The following is a 19,242-nucleotide window of genomic DNA, read 5'->3' as shown; positions in this document are numbered from 1 at the left end:
ACTAATTTTAAACACCAACAAAATTTCATACTAGCACTGTAGTTTATATGCAGGCTGTAACCATTTGTGTATTCCTCAAGAATCACCCGATTACTGCCTATACGGGCCGATACATGTTGTGAATTCATTAACATAAAGATTTGTTTGTGTGATGGTAAACCCTCCAACCTCGGGCGTTACAACCAAAATTAAACTTTAAGACCTTCCTTGACGGCAACCAAACAGCGGCGAATACTTCAAAATCTAAAATGATTCAGAAACCCATTGCGACCTGGAATAAGTTGGACTAAATTAATATTAACTCTGTCGTATTCTTCAACTCCGAACTGTATGTTTAACTACAGCCAACAAATGCACTTAAGTAAGCGAAGTGGGGCATCCCATGCATGTGCAACGCTAAATCCGAACAATGTAACTGAGATTCCGCGGGCAGACTGGGGGCGTCACGCCAATATAATTTAACCCAGAGACCAATGGCAAACACGCCGCCGACGCAAAGGCCGAATCTGGAGACATGGACACCAAACCCAACGAATAGGACTCTGCTTCTGCCATTTCCCACCTAACCTGAACTTAACATAATCAGAACACGAGTGAATATAACTTTTTTTAATGCTAGTGGGGTGGGACTAAGTCCCTTGTGCTGTGGCCACTTCTGGCCTATTGTACCAGCCCCAGATGATAGGTTAGGGTGATTCTGGAGCAATTGGTGGAATGAAAATTGGCAGGGGAAATCGAAGTACTCAGAGGAAACCTGCCCCAGCGCCACTTTGTCCACCACAAATCCCACTTGACCAGACCCGGCATCGAAACCGGGCCTCCACGGTGGGAAGCCAGCGACTAACCGCTTGAGCTATGGCACGGCCCCGAATATAACATAACTGGTCTCAACAAACGTCGCGGCCACTTGGGTAGCACTACTCTTGCGTATTCATGAGGTTCCAGGCTCACATCTCGGCTCAGTGCCAAGCTACCCTCAGCCTCTTCAGGCAAATGACTGGATACACATCAAAGGCTTGCTTGCTTCCCCAGTCTTTCCAATTCATTACTCACCAGAATCCTTACTGACCAGACATAATTAAAGTATCGAAAACACTATTAAATAGACAAAAAATGAATAATAATAACTGAACTCAACTCTCAACACCTCTAAGCAACTATAAACGCCCTACAGCAACTTTCAGGAGCCAAAGTCAACTCTAACCTCACAATCATGAGAGACCCACATCATCTACCACCTTCCGAAGATTAGAAGAAAAATAAACGAATTAAATAAAAAATAAGTAAAATCACATTCTTCTATCCTGAATAGTTTAGTGCAGGCATGTCCAACTTCAAACACGTTGTGATCGACTTTTCGGTATCAAAACTGCCAGTGATCTACCACCCCTTCCCATCGTCGTACCTCGCTTTAAGCAAAAACAGTGGTAAAAATAACATGACACATAATGTTTGTTGTAAAAGCAACATACATTGAAAGTACAGACTTACCTTGTTCATTAAGAACAGAAAAACAGGAATGACAAATACGTATTTTCCCTTCAAAATTTGAATATAATCATATTATATTACAAGTGAATTTACATGCTTTTCACGTATAATTTCCTTATAGACCTATGAGATTGACCAAAGATCGTCCCGTGATTGACACGTTGGTCATGCCTGGTCTAGTGCGATCAGCAAAATAGTCTGAAATGACTTACACATAACTTTGTGAGCAAATTCTTTGGCTGTCTCCCTCCACCTGGCAAAAATCCTGGCAGCACCTATACTAACAACTTAACTTAATCAAGAATGTTCTGGACAAGGCCATACAATGTATGCAAAGATGTCCAGATGGGTGTACTGACACTAACCCCTGACAATATACAGGTGAATCTTAATTACATACCTTAAATACAAGCATCAGGTTCTGCACTTATCGGCAAGCAGAAACGTTCATATAAATATATGGTCACAACAATTCATTTACCAGATAAAATAGGAGGCATAAGGAAAGAAGAGTTGACAGATAATGCAGCTGTGAGTAATGAAGAGAGAGGCTAATGGTTTAAAACATATTGTGGCATGTAGACACGTTACTAGGCAACGACCGCGAAATAAGCAACTATACAATATCCATTGCTAAGTAATGGTTCTCTATACAACGGCCGTTGCTTAGCAATGGCCGCAACGGACACACACACACACACACACACACAAACAATAATATAAGAGCTGCTGGAAGAGGTGTTCTCAGTTTGGTTCATGCCAAGGTTATAATAACAAGGGCCAGTTGCCATAACTTATGCTTGTAAAATGTAAATATCCTTTACAATATGACAAATGACTTACTACTACAGACAATGACTCTGACAAAAGACAGACCCATCCTCTCATCAGAGAGGGCGCCCCACAATAACAAGACCTAAACTGTCAAACAGTAATAAATATCTGGTCATGAGCCCCAGACTGGGCTCGACACCAAGACTGACTGACTGATCGTCAGTCACAATGTGACTTTGACTTTGACTCTGATAACTTATGCTTGTCCCACCTGAGAATTAGGGGCAGGCAGACACCTACCTCCTACAAATAGAGCGCCTACAAAACGGGGTTCTCTGCATCATTAGAAATTTTCCAAGGTGCACACTGCTCCGTGATTTGTAAACAGCTTTCAACCTTCCATATGTATATGATTATACAATTATTTAACTAAAAAATTGTCAGGAAACGAGCAGAAATCATATAAAATCATGATAATGAACATGTTCGCACCAGGCATAGAAAATATAAGAGGTTTAAATATGGTGGCAGTCAAGCTTATGACCATTCAAGTGACTAAGCTGCTGTTGTAGCATATGATTAGGGCCCGGATCTTTATGCGCTAAAAAGCGGGAAAAAATGCACCCCAAAATAAAACAATATGCACTTAAGAAACAGGTCACTTTATTCAGACTCACCTATTTACATGTATCATTCACTGCAGAAAGCATCACAATATGCAACTAGAAGTCTTTCAATGTTTTCTGGAGACAAACTACGTCTATTGTCGGTCAAAATGAGTTTATAGGTTGAGAATGATCTTTCTACATCAACTGATGTGATTTGGACAGTATTTATACACTGGTGCCGAAGGTTCGGAACATTTATCTGGCAAAAAAACACCAATTACACTCAAGTACTGACTAACTGATTGAATCTTTTTTAGTCCTGGGTTCGATTTCAACACCTTTTCTAACTTGAATTTAATCTTCTCTCCAATTTCGCCTGGAGCGGAATTCAGTGAACAAGTTGCTTTCTGAACGAGTTGAAGTGAGTCGTGAAGGAGTGCACCAAAAGATTCTAAGATCTCAATGGCTTTTGAAACTGTAGAAAAATGCGCATGAATAAAATTCACATCTCAATAAACAGTATCACTTCCAAACACCACTTTTGCTTCACGAACACATGCATTCTCATCTTCAAGTTTTGTAACCACTTCTTTTACTTGACTGAAATTCTCCTGATAAAATGAAACTGCGGATATCCATGTCACCCACCTAGTTAGGACAGGTTCAGTTGGCAGAGGAATCTGAGGTAGGCAATCTTTGTAGAACTGGAGAGGAGCTGGTGCTTTCAGAAACAGTTTTTTCCCAATTGCAATTAAATCGTTAACAGCTGGAAACTGTGAGCGTATTTTTCTGCAATACGAGTATGGTGTAATCCGTGCGCTAAGCAGGTTACGTGTATAAGATTTGGATAAAATACTTGTAAGGCCTTTGCTACTTTCAACATATAGGAAGCTGCATCTGTGAGTAAAACAAGCACCTTATAACAATTACTCTCAGTTTCAGATGGCCACAGTACTCGTAGAGAATCATTTACAAATCTTGCTGTTGTGCTATAGTTGGTTTTCTCTGGTACTTTGCAAGCAAGAAGATGAGGTTTGCCGGGTTCATCTGGATGTAGCTTACCAACTACGAAATTTGCTATGTATCGGCCACATAAATGGGCTGTCTCATCCACCGATATCCAGACAGTTCCCTCTGATGTCAGAACATACTGAATCCAGAGTAGATCATTTTTTTTCTAAGAGTTGATTCATCTGGGATTTTCTGAAGTACACAATATTTCTCCAGAAATGATTGCAGAACTGGACTGCTTAATTTATTCCATGGAATGTTGCTGCATACTAAAGCATTACAAAGATCGGCTGAAAATGTATTAACAGAGGACTTGGGTTCGACCTGTGTGAGAAGTAGTTGTGGTGTGCGGTTCTTCTTCCCCTTCTTTGCCATAATATGTGCAGTCGTTCTTGAGTGTTGTTCAAGTTGAAATTTCTTTTCACATTTTACATAGCTGATTCCAAAAGTAAGGTCTCCAAAGCGCTGGGTAATTTTTCGTGTGGCTGTTTGCAACCCTGTTGCATTCGTTGCTTCCCCCACTCCCCCCAATACCACCAAGCATGCGCGCACATAGCTAGGACGCTCAGTCTTGGCACGGTTGCCGTTAGAAATGGAGCTCCCGATTACTAAAACCGCGAAGTGTGAGATTCGCGCAGTTATTCGGTTTTTGAACGCAAAAGGGACTAAACCAATTGAAATTCATCGTCAATTGGTGGAAGTGTATGGCGAGTCGTGCATGGACATAAAGAACGTCCGCAAGTGGTGTAGGGAGTTTGAATCTGGTCGTACTGCNGCGATTCAGAACCGGAGAAGAGGGATGTTGAGCAAGGGCGTAAGCATTCTCCACGATAACGCTCGCCCCCATGCTGCCCGACAAACCGTCACTCAACTGCAACAGTTTGGATGGAACATCATCACCCATCCACCCTATAGTCCGGACTTGGCGTCCAGTGACTACCATCTCTTTCCAAAGTTGAAAGAACATTTGTCTGGAAAGCGCTTCAACGACGACGATGAGGTGAAAGCTGAGGTTCGAAGTTTCCTGAACAGCATGGAGGTGAACTGGTATGACATGGGCATACAAAAACTGCCACTGCGCCTACAAAAATGCATCAACCGAAATGGCGATTATGTAGAGAAATGAGTACATGTTCAAGATTCAACTGATGTATCCAAAATTGAAAATAAATGTTTATTTTATATTTTCAAACATAGGAGACCTTACTTTTGGAATTACCCTCGTACTTCCTTTGGGCACAACTGACAGTACACGACAACACCGTCTGTTGAATAGTCACTACTACCCAACCCCCACTGAATTTTTAAATATCTACTGCTGCACTTTTCTTTAGGCATATTCAGTACATGAACACTTTTTTGATGCAGACTAATAAAGTAAAGAGCAACACATTAACTGAAGAGACTTCTCTCGAGACCAACCCTCTGATGCTACTGTTTGCTGTGGTGGTCAAAGAAATGCAGGAAAATCCCACCCCCTCCCTTTCGAAATAGCCAAGCTACCTGCTTGTATTGTAAGTGTTAGTGGGACCCTCAACGTATCACAACCCTATGGGCCATCACAGCCTGTTACAGGGATAGCTTTACTTTTTTTAAAAAGTGCCGTTACTCAGAGAGCTGAGAATAGCAACTGTCAAGCGATGTCCAAAACACAGGCAAAACCAATTTTGTTAGAGAACATTGAAATTATCCTCAATTCCAAACATACAGAGTGTTTCACGACTTTAGGCCATAACTGCAGGAGGTGATTTCCTTGGTCTTCATGATCAAAAAAGTTCATATAAACATGTGTCTGATTTTGGACGGTTACGGAGTTATGACCGTTTTTTCATTCCCGTACAAGCCTCGTGTGATCCACGTCTATCATCTGGCAGGTCGCTATTTTTAGCCAGCTACAGACAGAGCGTTCTCGTTATCTCGACACTTGAGAGGTACCTAAGGCGTGGTGGGTTGGTATGTCCAGCCATGGCTGGTGTGGCGGCTACTGGTGTTCAGAACAGTTCTCATCTCGGTGCATCTGTTACGTTCACGATGCCACTTACATCTTCATTTGAGGAGTCTGGAGATATGAATTATGTGTATGGGTTCTGTGATGGTAACTCAGTTCTTGCCGTAGCTGAATATCAGCAACGGTTTCCAAATTGTAGAATACCAAACAGGAGAGTGTTTACTGGAGTTTACCAGGCATTGCAAGATACCGGTAGGCTTCCCGGCGTTCGTAATGCAGCCGAGCGTGGTGTTAATGAAGGCGTCAGTGAAGAAGGCATTGTTTGTATGGTACACCACAGTCCACGTACGAGTACGCGAAGAATTGCAAGCCAGGTCTCCAGACTTAAGCCCACTGGATTATTGTGTGGGGATGGATGAAATAACTGGTTTACAATGTGAAGGTGGCAATGTGAGATGCTTTGCTCGGTCACATTCTGGACGCTGCTGACCACGTAAGAAACAGCCAGCTGAAGCTGCTACGTGCTACCCGCGCGGTTCACAACTGAGCAGCAGCCTGTGTTGCAGCCGGCGGTGGCATTTTCGAAAATCAGCTTTAAGCATCAATCAATTCAAATTAAAGGTAATTTTACGAAGTTAATTTTACATTCATACTTTAAATGTATCATGTATTATGTGGTTTATTATTTTGTTCCGTTTATTGTCAGTAATCATTACCTTCTATTCTGAATTTAAAACGGTCATAACTCCGTAACCGTCCAAAATCGGACACATGTTTATATGAACTTTTTTGAACACAAAGACCTAGGAAATCACCTCCTGCAGTTATGCCCTAAAGTCGTGAAACACCCTGTGTATGCAGAAATATGCTCTTACATTTAGAATATGCAATAACGACAAAAAACCATCAAAATATGCATTTGCATATCTGGGCCCTACATGTGATACATAAGATAAACATAATATGCTTCGCACAGCCTGTACTGACAGAGGTAGTACAAAAGGAAGAATTTTCAATAACATATTATATGTGCGAAATATACACTTGATGAATGGCCAAGCATATTCATAAGAGACAAATCCATCTTCTTGCCAGAGAAGGTGTTACATAAGGACTATAACCATAAGGGTTCAGTTGAAAAAAAAGTCTCTGCTCATGAGTCTCAAGAGGCTTGATGCCAAGATGAACTGATTGGTAGTAAACTGTCAGTGATAAAGTAACTCTGAATTTGACTTTGACTCTGATAAACAAAATGGCTGCTAGAGTTCGTAGACCACTCAGAATCCTAGCATTTAATGCACATGCTAATTGGAGGCAGTGCTGTGAGCTCAGCAAACAGCTGCAGGACTTACATATAGATGTGGCTCTGCTCTCAGAGACACATCTCAAACCCCATTAGAGGTTCTTTATTCCAAATTATCACTTTTATCAGACTGACTGCTTCCAGGTAAGAAAAGGTGGAACTGCCATTGCAGTTAGAAAAGGCATTCCCCATAACCTTGTAGACCGGCCTCTCCTTATTTCAATAGAAACCACAGGGGTCAGCATACCAACTGGTAATAGTGAAGAGCTACTTTAAGAAGTCTGTAAGTTACCAGGCCACAACTGGAATGATGCAGACATCATTGCGCTCTTAAGATTTAGAAGTTGCTACTGGCAGGAGATCTGAATGCTAGACATCCATTTTGGAATAGCATAGTTTCCAACCCTTCAGGAATGAAACTACTGAATTTAGTGCATATAAATTAGGTTGAAATTTCAGCATCACAATGTCCCACTCAATACTCTCAATGTGGGAAGTGGTGACGTGCTTGATATTGTTGTGCACAAGAACATCCGACTGTCAGAGATCATTGTCTATGATATTCTAGATTCAGATCACCTATCAATCGATTTCCACTAACTGAATCAAGTTAGAACCAGGAATCCTTTGGACCCGGTCGACAAATTCACTGACTGGGAGCAGTTTCAAAGCCTGGCCTCTGAATTAATTTAATCCAGACTCCAAATTAACTAGAGGAAGATGCCACTTCCCAGACCTAAATAACGACCTACATGTGGGAGAGTATGCTAAAACATGAGTGATGGTTAAGGAAATTTGGCGAGTAACCTGGGATCTAGGGCCGCTCCATAGCTCAGGCGGTTAGTCACTGGCTTCCCACCGCGGCGGCCCGGGTTCGGTCCCAGGTCTGGTCAAGTGGGATTTGTGGTGGACAAAGTGCACTGGGGCAGGTTTTCTCTGAGTACTTCAGTTTCCCCTGCCAATCTTCATTCCACCAATTGCTCCACAATCACCCTCACCTATCGTCTGGGGCTGGTACAATAGGTCAGAAGTGACAGTAGTACAAGGGACTTAGTCCCACCCCACTAGCATGAAAAAACCTGGGATCCAGCATGTAAAACAGCAGTTAATTGGGTTGCCAAAACCATCACACGAATGACTCGTAGAAAGGCACTCGAACAGTGGGAAACAGAAGTAGGGAACTGTGTGGTCACATCTCAAGTTCTGCGTCCTATTGCAAAACCGCCTATGAAAAAGAATGGACCAAAGGTACCAACCACCATTCATGGTCCTTCAGGAATAACATTGTAATGCCGTAGCATTTCGGCAAGGGTTTTGTAACTTTTATGTATTAAGTTATCTTGGGTTCACAGTTAGAAAGGCTAGACAAAGGGTTAATGTTTGAAGTAGAATGCAGGAAGTAGCAACGTCAGTGAGAAATTGTCACATTGCATAGTACTGCTGATTTATGCAGAACAGACCGCTGTATGGAAAAAGACAGAGAGCTGACTCAACGAGACCGCCTGAGGAGATCCAACCCTCTCTACCGAGATGACCAACCAGGACGGATCTTTGGGGGAGAATTCACTCTAATTAAGGGGCGGAGCTTACCCCAAAGACAGGAGTCAGCAGAGAAAAAAGGTTATAAAGTTGCTAACGCAACTGGATGAGCAAGCTATACACATCAATCGATCAATCTATATCAATCAATCTATCCATGTATCTGAGTGTACAAATGTTGAGTGAGTAGCCAGCCAGAGGCCAGGAGGGCCAGAGCCATGGTCGTGCCAGACCGAGGGGACACCATCAGCTTCCTACACCAAGTAAGTCGAACTGTTCATATCAGTCATGGATATAAAGTGAGATATTATTAAAGTGCCATGTTACACGGTTAGGGCAGAGAGAGTAGGCCCTGAGTAGGAACCACCATGAGAGCTAGGATGGTGAACCCAAGTGTGTTTATCTAAATTACGATGTGTATGTAACCAGCCACTGTTGGTCATGAAAGTGAGAATATATAAGTGAATATATTAGTAGACGAAAATAGACCAAGCAAGTGGGATGCGTGTGTTAATGACTTACCCCACAGTCACACCCTCTCTTTCCCCGATCTCACATACACTCCCATGTTATCAATACTGTGAACTCACAGCTAAGAGGTAGCTAACGAGACAATTACCAAGCGCTTAGCCTTGCAACTGGCCATTCCCCAAGGGCGCAATGGCATGGATGGCGGAAGAGGTGGAGAGAACCCTCCACACCCCCCTTCACACCATAACAAACATATCTCCTGAATGAGAAGCCAATGCCAGTGTGGATTGTTTAGAAAACCAGTTCACATCTCATGACCTGTGTGACGAAAACCATGAGCGATGGGTGGAAACTAGAGTTCAAGCTCTGCTCGCATCTGCAGACAACACCCTTGGAAAAGGTGAGGTTGTGTGACATGTGAAATAAGTAGAGACATTGAAATTGAGAAAGGTTTGTGGACTTGATGGTATTCCAAATGAATACCTCAGGCATCTTCCAAGAAGACCATTGGTATATCTGACACATTTATTTAATTACTCCCTTTGTCTGTCCCATTTTCCCTTCCTTGGAAGGAAACGAGTTATAACGTTACGAAAACCCAGTCAAGACACAAAATTCCCTCAAAGTTTACATCTTGTCCACAACAGGCAAGTTATTACGGGAAGTTATTCTGAAAATAGTCCGTGGGCATATTGAAGAAATAAGTTTGCTTAATGCAAGCTAGTTTGGTTTCCATGCCCATCACAGCACAACACTTCAATGTATGAGGCTTATGGACTATGTCACCTTAAATTTCAACAATAACATATCTATGGCTGCAGTGTTCTTGGATATTTAAAACCCTCTGATACATCACTGAACCTTGATTTGCGACATAATTTATCTATAATGTTATATTTTAGCGTCCTGTTGCACTGATTTTCATCCATTATATGTATACAGTATTTTATGTATACAGTATATTATATGTATACAGTATACAGAGATGAAATTGAGTGCACCACAAGACGGCCACTGTATACATATAATGGATAATTTATCTAAGTTAAAGTTTTCAATCAGTCCAACCAAGCTTATTAACTCTTTTCTTTCTCAGGGACAATTCACAGAGGCACTATGTTCCTCTCAAAAGTCTGCACACTTCTACCAGACTACACAGTGTAACATCACCGAAGATAGTACTCTTTAAGTCACCACTGTGAGAAACTAAAATCTCAACTAAAAACAAAATTACAAATTTCTGTCAGAAATGTTGAAATAACTGACCAAGGTAATGGTGACAATACTGCTAAATTTTCAACGGTGTTACAATGATTAACTGACATCAAGTGATCACTGCCTGTAACAGAATATATGCACTGCACCAGCAGCAGTTCAATCTGTCATTATGCTCTTTATACTTTATACAGGGCTGAATTGGCTGCTTCACTAATTGGCACACTCATAAGGCCTGGTATCCCTCAAAGGACAATGCCACGATATTTACAGCCAAATACAAAGATGCCAGAACTTTAATTTCCGATGCATGAGCAGAGGCTCAATCAGTGTGGGATAAGTAACATTATGAGTCCTAAGACAGTACATAGCTCTCCATAAAAATAACAGAAATAGGGAGCAGTAAATGTTACATTCTTGTAAATGATGAGACACAGCTCTTGTGAAGGCCTGATAAGAGGCCATGACATGATAGAATTATATATGTAATTTGGTACAGTCTGCATGCATTTACATGGAAACTAACAATAAAAGTAGTGGGTAAAATTGTTCAACTTGTCACATGGTGCTTGGAAATTATTAATAATATGGCCCATTATAAAGGCTTACTGTCTCACATATACTCTAAACAAACTACTGTACTTACAGAAAGAGATAAACAGAAATCAACATTTGACAGAAATGGATTCTCTAGTACACTAAGATTATGATCATCTAGGACGTGACACCCAGAAGACTAATCTTAATATCTGCTGCCTTGAGAAACTTACACCCCTTGTACACATACATAATACAAGGTGGGGTGCAGAACCTTCCTTTTTGTGAAGACACACTGTGAAGGGAGGGGAGGTCGCAGAAAAGTGGGGATAGGCTCGGCGAATGCAGCAGTCGCGGAAGTTTCTGTCTGATACCCTTAAGTAGGAAACATGAGGTGGATGAGTAAGCAGCGTGCATTTGCTGTCGAAGCCTATTTTTCGAACAATCATTCCTACGTGGCGGTGCAGCGTGTGTTCCGTACTCACTTTGGAATTAAGCCCAAAGGTCCAGTTCCCAACCAGAAATTGATTGTTTTGTGGGTAGAGAACTTTAGGACAACCGGGAGTGTGGTGAAAAAATCATCAGGACGACAACGGACTGTTATGACGCCAGAAAATGTGGAGGCAGTTCGACAGTCGATTTTGAGATCTCCACGACGCTCCGCTCGCAAACATGCAGTCACCCTAGACATATCCAATCATTCAATGTGCTGAATTCTTCATGAACATCTTCATTTCCATCCCTATAAGATGGTTGCTGTGCAAAAATTGTCACCACATGATTTCCAGAGGTGAATAACGGCGTGCAAAACGTTATTGGAAACTCTAACCCCTGTCGCACTTGTTTTCTTTAGTGATGAGGCACATTTTCACCTATCCAAATATGTCAACAAGCAGAATATGTGCTATTGGAGTGGTAACAATCCCAGAGAGCTCCATGAGAGGCCACTTCACAGTGATAAGGTGACAGTATGGTGTGCGTTGTCGAGAGCTGGAGTTATTGGCCCTTATTTTTTTGAAGAAGACAATCATGCAGTTACTGTCAATTCACAGTGGTATCTGGACATGATTAAAAACTTTTTCGAACCTGCTCTTGAAGAAATGCATCTAGAAAATGTCTGGTTCCAACAGGATGGTGCCATGGCCCACATAGCCTGAGCTTCGATGACAGTTTTGAGGACAAAGTTCCCCGGACGACTCATCTCGCTTCGACGTGACATCCAGTGGGCAGCGCACTCACCTGATCTAACGCCCTATAATTTTTCTTATGAGGATACCTCAAGGCAGAGGTTTTCAAACATCGCCCCACAAACCTGCTTCAGCTGAAGAATGTTATTCAGCAGGAAGTAGCCCAAATTCCGGTGCACATGTTGGAACATGCAGAGGGGAACTTCAGAAAACGGTTGCATCAGTCCACAGAGAACGGTGGCCACCACCTTCAAGATACTTTGTTCAAAACTACATGATTTAAAATAAAGTATGTTCTTTCATTAGCTAAACATAAATTTTGTCTATCAGCAATAATTTTTCTTTTATTCGCCTTCAAAGAAAGGAAGTTTCTGCACTCCATCCTGTACATTAGTTTGCAATGTTTGTTTACTTGCATTCACAAAACATAGACCTTAGAAACATACGAAAAAAGCACTCTTTGTTGAATTTTTGATGGGCACTGCATTAATTTTATATAAAAAGAAGTTCTGGAAAGAACTTCAGAAACCTACCTTCTTGTAAATGCTTCAATCTACACTGCAAGGTTAACAGAAAATAAAAATAAATAGTTATAAAATGTTGCAAAATGTGGATATATACATCCACTCCCCCATATACCTTCATGGTGTAGTGCTTAATTTATTAAGCATACGGACAACTTTACCATATTATAAAACTTGGCAAAGATTTCTGTGCACTATTTCCACCACTAAAGATCCCAACTACTTTAGATTTGTCAGGCATGATATCAAAGTTTCATGATATTTTCATGTTTATAAGTTCTGACCATAAAATTTTTTCATACAAAATTTGTTGATATTTTGATATATATCATGAAACAACACTTCTCACACTTAACTTGAAAGATTAATTTAGTAATCACCATAAATCTTATTGAATTACAGATTTCAAGTAGACAACACACTATAATCTACATTCTACAAACAAGTTACTTTAACCGAAGTACATATATTGTTTGAAGATACGATATATCAAATTTCCATTATTTAAAGGTGGAGTCATGTAAATGAATGATTAAACTTGACAGAATGGTGTGTAGAAAGGTGATCCAGGTCAGTTTGTTTCTCTGGCTTGGTGTAATCATCAATTTCACTACCATTTTCAAGGAAACAGGTAAGAAATTTGCACAAAACTAGTTTCAGTGAGTATTGTAGATAGTTATGTAATAGATGACTGTCTCATGTGAAGCCATAAGAAGCCCTCAGATTTCATTTCAGCAGTCTCAATGATACCAATTACTTTGACACCTTTTAAGGAAATGTAAATGCAGATGACATTTGTGCTACCTTCGGTGCATGATTTACATCCTGGAAACCTACATATGTAAGTAGAGACTTCCAGACATTAACCGCTGTTAATTCATGTTCACCACTACTGGCAAAGCACACTGTGTACAATGCTATCTCATTTCTGGCAGGAATAGTTTTTTTTACATTACATTACATTACATTCCATGGATCCACAGTTACTCAAAATGACTGTAGGATGGGGAACATGTCATATAAATACAAAACACATGTACAGACCCAATGGAGTTCTCACACAAGAGAAACCAAGAATACACAGTGACTACACACAAGGCTATTTAAAGTTACATAAGTTATTTTCTAGACAATAGGTATTCATCAACAGAACAGAATGAATGTGTATTTAAGTATCGTTTCAGTGCTATTTGAAATCGTGCCTTTTCATTCATAAGACCTTTGAGATCAGATGGCAGGTTAGTGAATCAATGACAGGAGCATGTGCAAACTTGTTCATAACAATAAGATGATGTGATTATCTAGGTTCTGTATCTTAGCAGTACCAAGAGACAATATATTCTTATTATAATGGGTTTCATGGAACTGCACACCAATGGTGAAAAAATGCAAAATGGATATTTTAGGAAGTTCAGCAATAAATACAGGGAATTTTTTGAAGCTACTGACATGTTCATGGCTCTGCATTTCACCACTACAGGGACATTGCTGACCGCTAAGTGCATGCAAATTTTGTCAATGACTCAGCATGCTTGACGGCCAACAACATCTGGAATGAAGGAAAATAATTAACTAGTAGACCTCTACACGGTATGATGTTATACAGTGGGAAGTGCAGTGCATGCATGGGTGTTTGTTTGTGATTTCTCAGCAGTAGGCAGTAGTTACCAGCACCATGAGCCATTTGTTTCCAATTAACAGTTAGTCAGCAGTTTGGCACGACATGGTTCATGATACTTTAGAGCAACATGTATTTATGTATGACACTTATGTGAAATACAGTTCTGGTGGAAAGTTTCGGTGAAAATTTTGATGTAAATTTAAATGATGAAAGAGTTTCCAGCAGACGAGCAACTCATAATTTGGTGAATAAACTTAGAACAAAGGGACTCTTAATAGACAAGAAAACAAAACATAAGCATCAAGTGCTTATTGAGGAGAAATGATCCTTGTTATTTTTTCTTCTGGGGTTCTGTGAAGGACAAAGTTTAGAGCAGTAACCCTCAAAGAGAAGAACTGAGAGAAAATATTTGTAGGGAAATTTCAAATATTCCTGCAGAGAATCTTCAGAAGGTAAATCAAAACCTCGTCCACTGGAATGAGGAATGTCTACATGTAGAGAGACATCACTTTCGCACCTCCTGTAATTTGTGAACAAAGGTAAGAACTTCCCTTCATTCCAAATGTTATCAGCATGCTGAGTCATAGGCAAAATTCACATGCGCTCCGCGGCTGGCAGTGTGCTGATCATGGTGAAGCACTGGGCCATGAATGCATCAAGTTCATTAAAAACCACCCTATACATTCTCAGTTCAGAATTAAACCATATAGATGCCATGTTCTTTCGCTGGTATCATACAGGCAATGTTTCCCAATATGTGTTCCTGGTATCTGATAAAAGAATATTCACTGTTATTGAATTCCTAAGGCATTTTCTCTTTTGTGGATCACCTTAAAAAAAACTGACAATATATTTCAGACATAGTTTATATATTACAGAATAACTGTTAATTCACTTAGAACTCCAGTGCTTTCATCAGTTACAAAGATATTTATCAAGGTAATGTAGGTGGTTGAGGCACTATGCTACAAGCCAGAAGGTTGCAGGTTTGAATCCCAATGAGGTCATTAGATTTTTTTCAATGTACCTAATCCTTCCAGCCACACTATGGCCCTAGGGTTGACTCAGCCTCTAACAGAAATGAGTACCAAGAATCTTCCTTGGGGGTAAAGGGTGGCTGGCATGTAAGGCTGACAATCTCACTGCCATCTGTGAGCCAACTGTCTAGAAAATGTGGAATCCTCAAAGTCTCACAATGTTATGGGCGTCCATGGTACATTACAGGGATAGCTTTACCTTTTCTTTTATTTGTGGTTTCATTTTTGGAGCAATTTCTACACTTCTTTATTCTTAACTGCCAACAAAGAGCAATCACTCTTTTTTACAGTTAAAAATTGTCATTATAATGGACTTCTACTGTATATTGATATTCTGCATGACAAGAAATTTTTAGAGCATTTATAAAATTGTCCTTTATATCAATGTATATGTGGAACAAAATCTTAATTTCAGAAGACACTTACCTCACAGGAATGCTGGCAATGTATTAAATGTTTTTCATCCTTTTGTTTGCCTTTCCTCAGTTCTTCATTGGTTACTTGGAATGTAGAAAGTGTCTCCCTGAGTACTGTCACAACCATCTGTCCCTTAATAGCACTCCACTGATTGTCTGAAAAGTAATGTATCACTTAAGCCAAATTCTGTTATTACTGGGATTGGGTTAATGGCTTATTTTACAATGCTGAATGATAACATGGAAAGGACTTTGAAGGATGTGGCCATGACCTATTTATTTTGCACAGTGGGGGGGGGGTGGAGTCCAGTTGGGTCCACTCAGCACATCGGCCACTAATTGGCCTATTGTACCTGCCCCGGGTGATTATGATTATGGAGAATTTGGTGGCACGAAGATTGGCAGGGGAAACCGAAGTACTTGGAGAAAACCTGCCCCAGCGCCACTTTGTCCACCACAATCCCACTTGACCAGACTCAGGCTTGAACCCGGACTGCCGCAGTGGGAAGCCAGCGACTAACCGCTTGAGATATGGCGCAGCCCTGGCCACGGCCTATCTGAAGTACTATCCAGGCATTTGTCTGAAGGGACTGAGGAAAACCATGGGAAAACCAAATCAGGATAGCCACAGCCCATGCCGGTATTTCAACCAATCACCTACCAAATACTTGTTTAAAGTGTTCTCACTATTCCATCCCGCTCAGTCTATCATCATCGTCGTCGTCATCATCACCATTTTGTAAAATTATGAACACAGAGCTAGAGCCATGTTACACATAGACAAATAGCAAGATCTGCTTGAGAGCATAAAAAATGAAGACACTGAGAAGGCCTAGGAGAGACCATGTAAGGGTACATATACAGAAGTGTAGTGAAGAGTGGATACAGGATACAGGACACAGATACAAGGGGAACAGCTCGAAGTAACCAAGTTCCAAATTGCTGCATGTAATTACATAATTTCTTGGTTGAGGAAAGGCTCTAATAATAAGGTATGATGAATCTTCATTAGGACTCCACAAGTCTGTAACACTGATTTGAATTCAGTTCACATCAGCATATCATTTACTCTGAGCTCAAGCAACAACTCTTGGTCACAATAACAAAGTACATATCTTTACCAGATACAGACAATCTGATGGCATTTTTTAAGAACTGCATTTAGGCTGCAGTCTAATTTTAAAAGCATTAATTCCTAGAAAAATTCAGCTCTGTGAATCAGAAAAGACAGAGAATCTTTATGTCATTGTACATACCAATGTGTCCAAGTAAAACTGCTGACTGTGGGAGATGCTTAGTGTACAGCTGCCTCCAAATACTGTAGCAATGTTGATCACTATTTAGACATATGATCAAACAAGCCAACAGCTGAAACAAAAGTGACAAAAATTACACTGTGAAAACAAACTACATGGAGCAGCTATAAAATAACCAGACTATTTTTTTTTTGCAGACTCCCTGTGGCCTTGGCAACAGCATGTGGAATGGCATGTTAGCCTGTCTTCTCCTCTCCATTAACCCTATGACTTCCAAGGCCATACGGCCAACAGTGTGGTAGCAGCTTTTGTTTGAAAGAGACCATGTATCTGAGCTGTGTTGGAATTATGTTAAGCGTTAAAGTAGAGCAATGTGGCATAGTCTAAAGCAAAGTTGAAAAGCAGTGGCAATAAAGCAACTCCTTGTTTTAGACCATTCTGGATAGGGAAATTATCAGACAAATATTTACATATATGAACTTTTAGATTCTTTTTTGTATTAGTACCATCAACACAACACGAGTGGTAAGGAAATATCTTCAACGGAGATAGTAGACGTTAATGTATAGATGTACAGCCGTATTTGTAATAAATAAGTGAAATGTACATTAGCATCTACTACCTCCATTAACGATATTTCCATACCACTTGTTGTGTTGTGTTGACGGTTATAATAAAAAAAAAAACCTAATATACTCACAACCGGGTGCAAGGTATAAAGTTTATATTGACTTTACTATATGTTCCGTTTAAACACATTTTAATGAGCCTAACTAGTTTCATGGACACCCCAAAGAGTATGAGAATACTGTAAAATATTTCCCTCCTAACTGCATCACAGGCTTTCCTGAAGTCTATGAATAGCTGATACATTTTTTCAGTGTTATCCCATCTGTTTTCCCAGTATCTGTCGAATGCAAAATATCTGATCAGTAGCTGATCTGAAGCATGCAAATCCACACTGATGATCCCAATTATTTCATATATGTATGGCCTTAACCTTCAGAGAAGAATATTGGATAACATTCTGTATGAAGTTGACAGCAGTGATATCCCATGATAATTACTAGTCAGTTTTATCACCCTTCTTGTGAACTGGTACAATAATAGAATTCTTCCATTGATCAGACAATTCTTCCTTATTCAAAATAGAATTAATGAGCTTATGAACCTGAGACCATAATATTTCACCTCCTGCTTGAATCAGTTCTGCCTTAATTTGATCAGTGCCTGGTGATTTACACCTTTTCAACTTTGTGACAGCAATTTCAACCTCAAAAGGACTAGGATCAGTGTAGCAGCCCAGCGTGATTTCATTACCTGGATGCAACACTTGGAAACAATGCATGGCTTCATGATGAAAACCTGTGTTAGATCTAGACAGTAATTACTGCAGGTGGAGAGTCAGTCTGAGGTCTGTCAGACATGAACTGTGCCAACAGACTTAGCTTATAGAGTGGTGTTTTGGCACAGAATGAAGTAAGGCTAATCCCTGCTTGTGACTTCTACATGCAACTTGTTAACTTGGGTCCTGCACAAGCTAATCCCACAGGCATGTGAGGACAGGTGTCAAAATCACACATAGGTTTGTCAAGACACCAGCAATGAGATTCAAGCCCTTTTGTGTTAAACAAGATGTTCTCTGACCAAAAGTAGTGAATTTCATGGCAGATGACCAACCATGAACTCTGCTTTGGGTTTGGATTTTGATAGTTCAAGCCCACCAGCCATAAAATGTTCCTAAAGTGATGACAGGAGCACTTTGCATTCACTCGGTATTCAGTACTATATCACTTTGCTTGGCAGTCAGTATTTCTTTAGCACTTCCTTGTTTCTCAGTTAGTCAGTCCAAACATTCTTCTAAGTTGTAAGTTTTCACGGCGATGACAATGAAGAAAGTTGTCTTCTGGGTTTAGGCACCGTGTATTCTTCGTTTTGGCCGACGTTTCGGAGGAACGTAGCGCCTCCATCTTCAGAGCAGTTGAATAGCTGCGGAGAGCAGTAGCTGTGGTGATAGGATGTGGAAGGTGCTGCTTATATACGAAGTAGGCAGGGGGGGTGGTTAGGGAGAACGGACCAATGGGAGCAGTGGAGAGCGATTAAGGCCATATATGGTGTGTGACTAAGGGCGAGGGGGAACGGTCAGTGAGTACAGGAAACTTGAGGTCAATAGCACTAGGAAGTGCGGTAGTCAAAACCGGTAGGTTGAGGACAGGCTATTGACGTCAATGACATGACGAAGAACTGGTGTGGCTTGTAGGATTCTCTTGAGGGAAAGGATGTTTCACGTCTGTCGAGATTGTT

General features: G+C 40.6%; 1 protein-coding gene across 1 annotated transcript in view; it reads right to left on the bottom strand.

Annotated features, from left to right (window-relative positions):
• The window catches only part of LOC111873859 (transmembrane protein 214-B), a 73,151-nt gene that overhangs the window by 24,399 nt on the left and 29,510 nt on the right, over window positions 1–19,242 (bottom strand). Inside the window, exons 7-8 of the mRNA XM_023868896.1 lie at window positions 16,939–17,050; window positions 15,693–15,838 (exon numbers count right to left, since the gene is read on the bottom strand). Coding sequence (XP_023724664.1) covers window positions 15,693–15,838; window positions 16,939–17,050 — 258 coding nt within the window. The remainder of the gene's footprint in view (window positions 1–15,692; window positions 15,839–16,938; window positions 17,051–19,242) is intronic.

The sequence above is a fragment of the Cryptotermes secundus genome, unplaced genomic scaffold, assembly GCF_002891405.2.
Source record: "Cryptotermes secundus unplaced genomic scaffold, Csec_1.0 scaffold414, whole genome shotgun sequence".
NCBI lineage: Eukaryota > Metazoa > Arthropoda > Insecta > Blattodea > Kalotermitidae > Cryptotermes > Cryptotermes secundus.
Note: the sequence above shows the minus strand (reverse complement) of the source record. Positions and strands in the feature narration are given on the sequence as shown.